The 13,280-nt window shown below is 30.2% G+C and overlaps 1 protein-coding gene across 5 annotated transcripts in view; it reads left to right on the top strand.

Moving 5' to 3' along the window:
- Positions 1 to 13,280, top strand: part of LOC134720744 (AP-1 complex subunit gamma-1-like) — a 28,161-nt gene extending 14,881 nt beyond the window's left edge. For all 5 annotated transcript variants that reach the window (XM_063583219.1, XM_063583218.1, XM_063583220.1 and 2 more), the window contains 11 exons: positions 478 to 618; positions 2,086 to 2,140; positions 2,495 to 2,707; positions 3,219 to 3,346; positions 3,712 to 3,816; positions 4,317 to 4,458; positions 6,513 to 6,639; positions 7,132 to 7,233; positions 7,870 to 8,030; positions 8,471 to 8,569; positions 9,397 to 13,280. In XM_063583219.1, coding sequence (XP_063439289.1) covers positions 478 to 618; positions 2,086 to 2,140; positions 2,495 to 2,707; positions 3,219 to 3,346; positions 3,712 to 3,816; positions 4,317 to 4,458; positions 6,513 to 6,639; positions 7,132 to 7,233; positions 7,870 to 8,030; positions 8,471 to 8,569; positions 9,397 to 9,498 — 1,375 coding nt within the window. In that variant the 3' untranslated portion in view covers positions 9,499 to 13,280. The remainder of the gene's footprint in view (positions 1 to 477; positions 619 to 2,085; positions 2,141 to 2,494; positions 2,708 to 3,218; positions 3,347 to 3,711; positions 3,817 to 4,316; positions 4,459 to 6,512; positions 6,640 to 7,131; positions 7,234 to 7,869; positions 8,031 to 8,470; positions 8,570 to 9,396) is intronic.

Genomic DNA, 13,280 nt, shown 5'->3' with positions numbered 1-13,280 from the left:
TTAAAAACATTTATTGGTCTCCTTTTCTCAGTTCTAATGACTCTTTAATATTGTAAATTCAGAAATTATTGCGATGTTTTTATTATTGCCAGAAATAAGACAGAGTTGTAAATGCAATAATTTTTACTCCCATTTTGAAATATGTTATATAAATTGAACAGGATTTTTCTCAAAATCATAAAAACTAGAATCACATTTTAGTCCTAATGACAAAATCGCAATAATAAATGCACACAATTATTTCTGAAATTACAGCAAAAGAAACATTTTTTTTATATCATTTGGCATTGATGGATTTCACTAGTTTATCAGTTAAGTTAATTGTATTAAAATTGACATATTTTTGTATAGAATAATTTAGAAAGCTTTCTCTAATTTTTATTAATTCTACAGTAAAGAAAAAATGAAATTCTAAGGTATTACGCATTTTACATTTTCTTTATAAATGTATATAACAAATACATATCTTTTTTACAGGAGAGCTGTTGAACTTTCGTTTGCCCTTATAAACACGAGCAATGTTAGAGGAATGATGAAAGAATTGTTACATTTCTTAGAGACATGTGAACCAGAATTTAAACCGGATATATGTTCAAAGATTGTTATGGCGGCTGAAAAGTAAGTGCCCTAACAATTATAAATAAATCACAAGGAAATGAGGTTTATAATAAGCTGTTGATTTATAGGTTGATGGTTATTTTTATGCAAGTTTCTCATTTTAGCTTTACACTTGAGAATGTTTGAAAAGATTTGTGTGTAAATTTGGAAAATGTATTATGAATTGTATCATTAACATTTCACATTTTCTACACTTAAAATATGACAATATTTTCTGAAAGATCAGTATTTATGTATCACTCCAGAAACAGTGATCTGGAAGGTTTTTTTCACTATGGGCCCAGGGCCCCTCAAAAATAAATTCAATGGGCCATTTTAAAAAATAATGGGCCATGTTGTCAAATGAGTGGGCCATTTGAATTGACTTCTGTAAAAAAATTAAAGTATCATTATTTTCCCATGTTTTGGAAAAGAGGTGTTGGTACAAATTTACCTAAAAATTATGATTTTAAATAATATTGTTCCTGTGATTCTGTAATTTCAATGAATATACAATAACTTCTTCCAAAAAGGACAATATTAAAGATAAACCTTTATTTACAATGTTTAAACTGTTACTGTTGACTTGTTTTCATGTTCATGTTTTTTTTTAACATTAAATTTGGGTCTTCGTCGATACCATACTCATTCCAGACGTTCCGTATTAGAGGACATTTCAGGAACGTCCTGTGCACTTCTTGTATTATTATTATTGCTTCATCTAGATGCCAAGAATAACAGTAGAGAGTACCATTAATTAATAGAACAAAATAATAATTCGCTGAAGTCATGTTTACAAAATGTCAAAACGAGCCAAAGACCAAAAAATGACAAGGACATTTAAGCGCCTATAATGGACACAAAAACTATATTCATAAAATGGCTTCTGGGGTTTTCAATCTAAATAATAGCCAACTAAACTAAATCAAAAGATTATATATTAGAGTTAAATCTCGTCTGTAATAGCCAAATTTTACAAATGTAAAGTTTGCGTTTTTTGGGTTATCAGTTAAACCGCATGGTTCTATTATAACCATAGGAAAACACCTGAGACGTTAAACCGCATGGTTCTATTACCATAGGAAAACACCCGAGACGTCCTAAAAATATATAGGTGCTCCAATGATTGGAGGAACATTTTACTGTTGTTTACACACACACACATGTGGCACGGAACACGATCGGAAATTTATTTGACGATATCTAAACGTTTCGAAACCATGTGAAAAATATCGTGCGCCACGTGGGCGCTTACATTTGTCACCCTATGCGCCATTTCTGGTGAATATGCGCTATAGGCGCAGGGCGCACGTCCTTCCCGATCACTGCAGAAATAAATACCTGTGGAGGGTCAGAACTTTAAATTATATTTGTAACAGGGTATAGGGGGATGTTATTAAATCAGTTTCAATGTATAAAGCAAATTATATTTGAAGTACCCCATAATAAGCATGGAGCTATAACCCAAAGTTGTTTTATTTTTTTCAGTCATTCCCCTACAAAGAGATGGCATATAGATACTGTGATGAAAGTTCTTGTAACAGTAAGTCAATATAACCTTAATAATTTCGTTTAACGGAAGTAATTCTCCTTTAAATTATAACTACAGAACTTTTTTTTTTTACTGCTGTGACTTGAGTTAGAACAATGAGGTTCAGGATAAACTAATTTAACAAATTGCAGTCGGAAATTATATGTTCTCACAAATAAATATAATTGTGAAATAATTGAAGACAAAAATAAGGCATTATTGTAAAGAATTGTAAAGAACTGAAAATTAAGATCATAGATAACATCGTATTTGAAAAAGTATTTTACTGTAACATTTATAAAAAGACAAAAAATTAAAGTTATTCAAATGCTAAATAGTTTTGTTTAAGGAATTTTGATTTTGTAGGCAGGTAATTATGTGAGAGATGATACGGTTTCAATAACCATCCAGTTAGCCGCAGAAATGAAGGAACTCCATCCATATATAGTGCAACAACTTTTTAAAAACTTTAAAGATCACTTAGATGAACAATCCTTAATACAAGTGTCAGTCTGGTGTATAGGGGAATATGGAGAATATCTGTTGACAGGAGAATGTGGAGAAGATGAACCAGTGCAGGTAAGTTCATAGGTCAAGTTCAAGGTCAAATTTGAATTTGTAGAGTATCTGCATAATTATATAGGCAAACAAATATTTTCTTGTTTCCTCCTCCTGGTAGTAAAATTATTTTTATTATTTTAATATTTTACAATATTGACAAAGCCTGAAAATGTACTGAACTTTTACAGTGCTCAACCAAAAATATCTTTATATTATCAATGATTAAACAGAAAATTCTACAAATAAGGCAGAACTTATTTTAATTTGTCAGAGCAAATATTAACAAGACATGATGTTTAAAACAAATTATCTTGTGATGGTAGGGTTTTTATATACTATGCATGGATCTGCTTTCAATTTTTGTTATTTACATGTAAAATACACATGTTTTAGCTTGACTATTTCTTGAATAACAAGAAAAATATGAATCGAGTGACTTATGAAAATATTCCTTATTAAAGTTGTAAAGAGAAAGTCAATATGGTGTAAGGTTTGAAAAACTAAAGTATATTCTTTAATTTATTTTCAGGCATCTGAAGATGAAGTTGTTACAGAGTTGGAAAAGGTTCTGTCAAACCACAATTTGAATGAAATTACTAAAGAATATGCTATTACAGCTTTAATGAAACTCAGCTCAAGATTTAGAACATCTATTGGGTATGTCATTTAATGCATTACAATTGATTATATCATATCAAAGAGTTAGAATGTTAGATGTTAGAGATGGTATTATTATAAGAAATCATTAAATAAGGAATAACATGCATTTTTGTTGCAGGGTTGACCATAAAATATTTTGAGAATTCACCTCAGTCAATCCAATGCAATAGTTGTTACATAGTTGTCAAGAAGACAAGTAATTACAAAATTTTCACTTATTGAATTTGGTTATAAAAATTTATTTTAAACTTTCATGACTGTTTCTAAGGTAGTTATATTACCAGGCTCAAATGAATGGCAGACTGCTTGCTGAAATTTTGAATGATAATAGTAATTGTTATATTTGTATTTTCTATTTATAGGCGAATCAAAGACATAATGAGTGTGTATGGTAAAAGTGTAAATGTAGAATTACAACAGAGATCTGTAGAATATTCACAAATTTTCAATAAATTTGATAGTTTACGGTAAGTTTTGTAAAATTTATTTTTATTGTGACGAGATAACTCGTAACAGTTTTATTTTCAATTTACAAAATATAAAATATAATGATGTGGTATGATGACAATGAGACAACTCTCCACCAAAGACCAAATGATATAAAAGTAAGCAATTAAAGGTCTTCAACAATGAGCAAAACCAATACTACATATAAAGCTATTGAAGGACCAGAAATGATAAATGTTAAACAATTCAAACAAGTGATTAATGTACAAAGAATTAATTGAAAAAAGAAAAATCATATACAACAACCACTGAATTACAGGCTCCTGATGTTTAAAAGGAGTGAATAAAATGGAAAACAAAAGTGTGTACATTTTATTTCAAAGAATTTGTAATTTTCCACTGTTCACATAACCAAAAATAAATATTTCTCAAACCAACTGATTAATTATTTTGCAGTTTTGTGAACTTCTCTGAATTGTATGAGAAACTCAATAATCAATTTGACATCTCTTCCTTTCAGGTTCTCATTACTAGAACAAATGCCTTTAATAGAAACAAGTAGAAGTAAAAACATATTACATGAAAATAGCAGTGAAAACTTATTAAATGGTATCTCAGATGAAGGAGATGTACAGAAAGAAAATAAAAAGAACTTACAAGAGGTAAAAAGAACATTTTCTTCACATTATTCTAGGGAACTAAAATCAGAATTGTTGAATAATGTCATATGGTTTCATGGATCTAATCAGTCAATCAAATGATTGACCTTTGTTTCACTTTCAATGTTGACATTCTTTTCCTTTAAATAAATTAACACATACAATTCACGTGTTATCCATCTCAAACTAAGGGGTTAAATTGAAGTTCACACAAATACTGATTCAATGAGGTCGAATTATTCACTTGCAAGTGAATAATTCATAATCATTGTTTTTTAGCTTATCTTGACACAATTTAGCCATTCTGGCTGCTAAAATCGAATTATTATTTCACTATTTGGATTTCATTAATGATTGAGCCAAAAAAATAATACATTAGTTTGTTTTTTTTTAACATTTAATGATTTTTTGTCGAGCCTGCAACTTTTGTTGCAGAAAGCTCGACATAGGGATAGTGATCCGGCGGTGGCGGCGTTAGCTAACTTCTTAAAAGCTTTATATTTTAGAAGCTGGAAGACCTGGATGCTTCATACTTTGTATATAGATGCCTCATGTTGCGAAGTTTCTGTCAGTCACATGTCCAATGTCCTTGACCCCATTTTCATGGTTCAGTGACCACTTGAAAAAAAAGTTCAGATTTTTTGTAATGTTGAATTCTCTTTTATTATAAGTAATAGTATTATTATATTTGGCATGTGCGTACCTTGCAAGGTCCTCATACCCGTCAGACAGTTTTCACCAGACGTCGACCTCATTTCATGGATCAGTGAACAAGGTTAAGTTTTGGTGGTCAAGTCCATATCTCAGATACTATAAGCAATAGGGCTAGTATATTCGGCGTATGGAAGGACTGTAAGGTGTACATGTCCAACTGGCATGTGTCATCTGACCTTGACCTCATTTTCATGGTTCAATGGTTATAGTTAAGTTTTTGTGTTTTGGTCTGTTTTTCTTATACTTTATGCAATAGGTCTACTATATTTGTTGTATGGAATGATTGTAATGTGTATATGTCTAGCGGGCAGATGTTATTTGACCTTGACCTCATTTTCATGGTTCAGTGGTTATAGTTAAGTGTTTGTGTTTTGGTCTGTTTTTCTTATACTTTATGCAATAGGTCTACTATATTAGTTGTATGGAATGATTGTAAGGTGTATATGTCTAGCAGGCAGATGTCATTTGACCTTGACCTCATTTTCATGGTTCAGTGGTTATAGTTAAGTTTTTGAGTTTTGGTCTTTTTATCTAATATTTTATGCCAAAGGTCAACTATATTTGGTGTATGGAAATATTTTATGATCTATATGTCAGTCCCGCACTTTTTATTTGACCATGACCTTTATTTCACGGTTCAATGCAAAGTGTTTTGTTTTTGTGTTTTGGTCTATTTTTCTTTAACTATAAGTAATAGGTCAACTATATTTAATGTGTGGAAGCATTATTAGCTGTACATGTCTGCCTGGCATGGTTCATCTGACCTTGACCTCATTTTCATGGTTCATTGGTTTTGTTTATCTATCTTGGTTCATTGGTTTTGTTTATCTATCTTGGTTAATGTTAAGTTTATGTGACAGTTGTAATAAAGCTTTATACTTAGGACTATCAACATACCGTATAGCGGGTTATTTTCGCGGGTGTAAAATTTCGCGATTTTCATTGAATAAGGTATACGAAAAATGTTGGCGGTTATTGTTTTGGCGGATTCTACATTTTAACATTACCTTTGCATGTACACTTTTAAATTGGCGGAATTTATTTTGGCGATGTTGTTCTATCCGCGAAAATAAGCGAAAATTTACACCCCGAGAAAATAACCCGCTTTACGGTAATATCAATGATTAGTAAAGAAGGAGAGACATTTCAGTGTGTGCACTCTTGTTCCAAGGGAAGTTTGGGAATCAAGAAATGGTGCACATTATTTAAATTTCTACCTTACTATATTTGCATTTACCATATGTGGAAAAGCTGTGTTTAACAATGTTATCCACTTATGACAGTCCTTGATTTTCCATCTGTTTTGCCATGCTGATCAATTTGATTTGTCTGTTTAATTACAGAGTCAAAATATATTGGACATACTAGATGTGGGTTCTCCAACACAACCAGCAGAGCATCCTCCTAACTCAGGAGTTAATGATTTGTTAGATATACTAGGAGATGTAGCTAATGTTACCTCATCTACGGGTATGTATTTATACAATACTCTGGATAAATGATTAATCATGGGATACCATAAATCTTCAACAAATTAAAAATCTTTTAAAGGCTTTTATGCAGACTTTTGCAAAATCACGAAATCAAATATCCATGAAAATTGGTACCAACACAAATGTATGAATCCACAATATTTTAATTTTCTAGATCATTGAGTTGTGTGCACTAAAAACTTTAAAAGTTATGCTGTTGTGAAGTTGGTCAAATAATAAGACTGATTACTGGATTTGCCTGTAATATTTCCCAACTGAAGGCCGATGTGGTTCAAAGAGTACAGGTCCAGTTGATGAACTTAAATAATGATAAAGAGTGTCCTGATTACCCCTTATTTTGATCTCTGACCATCACATTTTAATGATGGTTTCTTCGAAATGATTTGACCAACATAACAGTTGTTATATATACTCATTATTTTAATCAATGTTTTATACGGAAACTAATTGAGTTATTCTTTTGTTTCAGCACCGGTTTCCATACCTAATACACAACCAGTGCCAATGGGTAATGATTTGATGGACTTATTAGGTGGTTCTCCAATTAATAACCAAATGAATGGAGGAAATGGTAAGTTTTATCTAACCTTGGGGTTGGGTTTCATGTCTCCCAAAATTTTCAGCAGAAATGTGTATTTGGTTTGACAATAATGTTATTGGTGAGGTACCAGCTAAGGTCTGGTCAGCCTCTTCTTAAAACCTGTTACTGTTATAAAATTTATAAAAAAGAAAATGTACATCGCCTTAACCTTTGAATGTTAACATAACCTAATGAATAGTCAAAAGAAATGTCATAATACTGACTTGTGAAGATGGATAAGCCAATCAAAATAAATGCTGTGTCCGTAACATTTTTTTGTATTACACTATGTGAAGTATGATAGAGATATCTCTTCATTCAAGTTTACTGCTATTCAATTGTCATTAATTAATAAACACATCAACTGTAAGAGGAAAACAACAGAAAATTAGAGACACTGAAGTGCAACAAAAACAAACGCCAACATACATTGAAACAGACTATTTGATAAAACTGACATATTTCGACTTAATACAGACATATTTTAAGAAAAATGTTGGGTTGAACCTATTTTTTTGGTAAGCCAAACCTCTCACTTATATGACATTGTTAAAAATACTACTAAAATGGTAACACTACAAAATATTTATCAAACTTAATATAGATATATGTTATGATATATTTTAGGGTTCCCGCCAATGACTGCATTTAACAAGAATGGTTTACTAGTAGAATTTTTGATCGAGAAGGACATCTCTGATCCAGATGTCACATCAATAAATATCAAAGCTACAAACTCCACACAAAGTCCTATGTCTGAATTTGTCTTTCAAGCTGCAGTACCTAAGGTATCAAATATATATTAGAAGTCATGTTTTATGTTGTGTAAAATTTAACTTGTTTTGTCTTATGTGTCAGAAAATCACACATGTCAACTTCAAAATAATTCACAAATGTCAACTTCAAAATATTTATAGGATAGAACATTTGTGTTTAACATGGAAAATTGCTGTTTCTATTTTCATGAAATGCAATCAAAACATTATATTACTGACTTGATATCTAAATCTTCCAAGGCTTATTACTACCTTTTTGATACACAAAATATAGTGCATTGATCGAATCAATAGACAAATGCGAAGAGATGTGAAATTGTATAAAAAACATTTTAGAAAAGAATAATATAATCAAATTCCAGATTTTTCTAATGTTTTGTAAGATATATGCATATAGACTGTGTGTTATTTAATTATTATTTACACTATCTGATATACCTATTATTTTTCAGTCATTCCATTTACAACTTAATCCTCCTTCGGGTAATTCTGTACCGCCAGCCAACTCTGGTGCAGTTACACAATTAATTAAAGTCAAAAATCCTTCTAAGGTAAGTTCATCAATAAAGCAGCAGAGAAAGTATTTCACTGGAATATTTGCAAATTGATACATGTTTTTTTTCATATCTGCATGGGTATCATTCTGAGATCCCCATATCATCCTGAGACATAAGTCTATAGCTGGGTCGATAGAGACAGAACTCATTAGAGGAAGGAAAAGAATAATTTGTTACTGTTGTTTAATCTCACTTTTATATGCACATATAGCTGTATCATTGCAGCAAGTTTGTATTGATGCAGTACGCTAAAGTACCCAGAGAGAAAATACTAGTCAATAAGATATAAGTCTATCCCAGCTTGCCATGTGTCAGTTTTGAACTAAGAAATTCAGTGTTAAAAAGATTGTGGTTTACTAAACATGAGTGATTTTATTGTTTTGCTGTCAATAGATATAGAATATGTGGTGTGAGTGCCAATGAGACAACACTCCATCAATTTAAAAAAAAGTAAACCATTATAGGTCAATGTACAGCCTTCAACACAGAGACTTGGCTCACACTGAACAACAAGCTATAAAGGGCCCCAAAATTACTAGCGTAAAACCATTCAAACGGGAAAACCAAAACTTATTAAAAAAAAAACACCGATCAAAAAGGAAGGAATGTTTTAAAAAAAGTTTAACTATAGTTCGCTAAAATTACATTCTTGGCATATCACAATTTGAAACAACTGAAAGAATGACATAAAAATCCAACCACAAATATGAATGAGATGAACTATTTCTGTCTTAATAATCTTACATACCAGATCTTTATTTTATTTAATTTTTAAAAGAAAGCTTTTGACTAGATTTAATATTGAACATTTTATTTTTCAGCAAACACTGCGGATGAGGATTAAAATTTCTTATAGTCATAATGGACAAACTGTTACAGACATGGGGGAAGTCAATTCATTCCCTGCCACGTTGTGGCAATGATAAAACGTTTTACCGACCTTCATTCTTCATCTAGTGCAAGCTTCATTTGTGTCACATGATCACCATAGGATCTGTGAATGGAATAAGTAGTAAATTATTGCTCATCATGTGATAATCTGTGTCCAAGACTTAATGTTGCTATTTGTTAACATTTCAAAGTGGCTAATATATCCTTAAAACATTATATGAGGGAATGTAGACTTGAGCATATTTAGAAAAGTTTGCAGGCAGATTGGATCTGACGAATTCTGAAAAAGTTTGCTGATGAAATACAGATTGACTTTTAAATGGATAATTTACAGACACATTCTGATGAGTTTGTTGAATGAGATGTCCAGCCAGTTGTTACATTTGTTATAGAAATTACAAATCTTTTTTGATGTTTGGATGTCTTTAAACTGAATTCAACTATCTCGATCATATTCAGCATTTATTTATAACACATGCTTCAAGTTTCTTATGCAAAAATTTAGTATCAATGAGATTTTCTGTTATTTCAGAAATAGATATATAGACCCAATTAAGCAGTATAAAAAAGTATCAAAACTTTAAAGAAGGATTGAATGAAATACTTGGTTGTGTGAAAGAAGAATGCAATTGTAACGAAATTGTGTCATTTATGCAGTAAAATAAAGCAAGAATGAATCTTTGATCTAAAAATCAGACGTTTTTTCTAAGCTAATAATGCTTTAAATGTTAATCCAAACAATTTAAGATTTACATTTAAAATCATTATTTCTATTAAGGTCCTGTTAGTCAGAGCTCAGACATAATGTTAGAATTTTCTGACTTTCTGGAGGCAGAATGAGTTTAGTTTTACAATCAAATAAAGTTAAAATTTGACTTGAGTGCATTGTCCTCACTTAAACCACAATCACTATAGAATACAACCATTGTATAGCCTATTAGTTTAGTAACTGCCATTGTTGATGACTTGTAACAGTAAAACTCTTACATAGGCATTATAAGGCTTGAAATGAATTGGTACTCAGTGTGGAAAAAATATAATCAGTGTATGGTTGTTTATATTTTACTTTTTTCGTTCATGATTACCATTGTATTGAATTATTTTTCTTAACATTTTCATGTTTCACATTCATTGGCATAGTATCATGTTTGTCTTGTACAATATTCCAATCTAGCATGTCTAGATCATGCAGTACTGTTTCAGCATTAAATATTTCTATAAATCATGGAGTCGATCATTTAATACTGGGATAAGACACAATTAGTCGTAAATTGAAAATAAGTTACATGTTTGGAATACAGAACTGAACTTTATTCTAGTGTTACAATCTTTCATTAACAAATTAAATTCACAGAATGTGCTACTATTTCAGAATAAATTCTTCTGCATGTATTATTCTATTGAAAATACCTTAATATAATAAATTATACATAAACACTAATTGCATGTCATATGATAATAATTCAGCTGTGAAACCATTATGCATTGAACTCTGATCAATCTAGATTAATTGTCTAAGCTCATGTGCATAATAGAAGAGTTTTTGACAAAAGTTCACATAAATACACAGTAGGAAGTAGGAATTTATCAAACCCATGGCACTTTAGACTGCAGATAGTTAAGGTTACATATAAATATCTCAACACAATGTAGAAAATATGCAGGGTTATACAAATGTAAATACTTATTTGGATATGATGTTCTCATTTTGACTTAAATTGGTTGAGGATTCACTGAAATAGGAATGGTCCTGTTTAACTAGATTCCACTGTAGTGTTAAAATATAATGTTTATGGTGGTTTTTTTTATCCATTTGTTATCATTGAAATTATGTTCAACTTTTAGTTTATTGGAAAATTGGAGATAAAAATATATTTAAAGAAATATAATTTTTCTTTTGGGAAAATAAATGTGATAACTAAACAAGTGCTGTAGAGAGATAAAAAATATAAAATAATATTACTGTGGATTCAATTATTTTCCAGAGTACCAATTTTCATGTTTTGAGTATTTAAAATAAAAATCATGGATATTTATTTTCCAGGTATTGTTGAAGTTTTTTCTTCTTTGTTGAACATTGGAATTTTAGATTCACTAATATCCTCAAAACGAAGAAAATAAGTATCCCCACGAATAATAATGAATCCACAGTTCACCTAAAGTGCTACTTTTCATGTATAAACATTCCTGTATCTTTTATGTATTTTTCTTTGTATATCAAAATTAAGATTTAACATGAAAACTATGGTATATCAGCAAAACACAAGAATGTCTATGAAGACTTGTTGTTTGAGGCATAACCGAAGTATGAAAAGATACTTGTAATATTGTCTTAATATACATGTCTATGTGATGGCTAATGTTTAACAACTACCAATCATTAAGTCAGTGTGGCTTTAAATGTAAACAGATATAGTTTCTATTAAATATCAATCTATTTATCATATGCATGTGATTTTAAAATAGTCCCTTTGTATTGACTTGTATAACTGATGAAAATTGCAGTTTTTTTTTTAAAGTCTAAACTGTAATTTAACAAGGTTTAAGGGATAATTATAAATTTTTATTTTGAAATATTGACAGCATTATTTTTTTTTATGTTCTTTTTTAAAGGGGAGGGGGATTTCCCTTTGCCTCACTGATGCAAATCTCACAGCGACACCCTTCCACCATTATTAATCCTTCATATAGGCTCAAATCAGCCTAGGACATCATTTCGGAAATTAATTCATCTTTGGAAAATGGTTTCTGGAAAATAACTTTAAACATATAAAACTGCATTACAGAATACTTTTCCACACAGTATTAACAAAGATGTAACTTTGGAAACTTTTCATTTGAAATAAAATACTTACCATGAATAAGAAGGAAAAATTCTTAGCAAAAAACTATTGGTTCTTAGGACTGTAAATTAGAGAGAGAAAAAAACAGGGGTATCCTCTGGTCCAAGGGTAGAATTATATTGACATTATTTTGATAGGTTGAAATTTCACAAATTCCAAAAATATTTGCTTTTATTGCATAGAAAAATAATATTTCCCACAGTCACTGCATACTTTGTATAATATAACTGGTTGGTAATTTGAGAACATGATATTCAACTTTTTGATTTTGATAGAATTCATCTGCATTGATGTTAAAGATATACATTCCTATTCTGCTTTCAATTATTCATCTAAATATTGTTGTAGTGTAAGTAATAGTATTGAAACTTGGTACAAAGGGCTTTACACAATTCACCTGTTTATTAAAAAGTCAATATTTTAATAATATTAAGGTATAGAAACTTGAAAGGTCTTCAATAACTTCTATTGAATTAGGCAGATAGCTGTTGGATATCTTATAGGAAAAAGATTAAGGTTTGGGGAAGGGGCTTACCTTTTTTCTTTCCTGTCATCTTGTACCCATGGGTTGGTTTAATAAGGAACCCTGGGGCTTTGTATTAATATACATGCACAGATGTAAAAAATGGATAATGAGAATAGTTATTCATACTCTATTTTATTTCACTGTAGTGCTAACAAATGAAAAATATTCTTATCTATCAATAAAACTAATTAAAATGTTGCTTAGAGAAATTTTATTTTGCTTTATAACTGTTTGTCATTCTGTCAACAAATTGTTGAATGTTAAGTTTATTTTATATATGTGATCCTTTGTTTACATTCTAATTTATATCATGCAAAATATAATGTACATATTGTAAATTTCAGGCAATGTGTAAAAAATGGAGATGCTTTTGATTGTTAATGTATTTGTATATGTATGAAGCAGAACAAAAAAGATCCATAAATAAACTGACAACAAAGAAAAA

The sequence above is a fragment of the Mytilus trossulus genome, chromosome 6, assembly GCF_036588685.1.
Source record: "Mytilus trossulus isolate FHL-02 chromosome 6, PNRI_Mtr1.1.1.hap1, whole genome shotgun sequence".
NCBI lineage: Eukaryota > Metazoa > Mollusca > Bivalvia > Mytilida > Mytilidae > Mytilus > Mytilus trossulus.
This window is presented reverse-complemented; position numbering and strand designations above follow the sequence as displayed.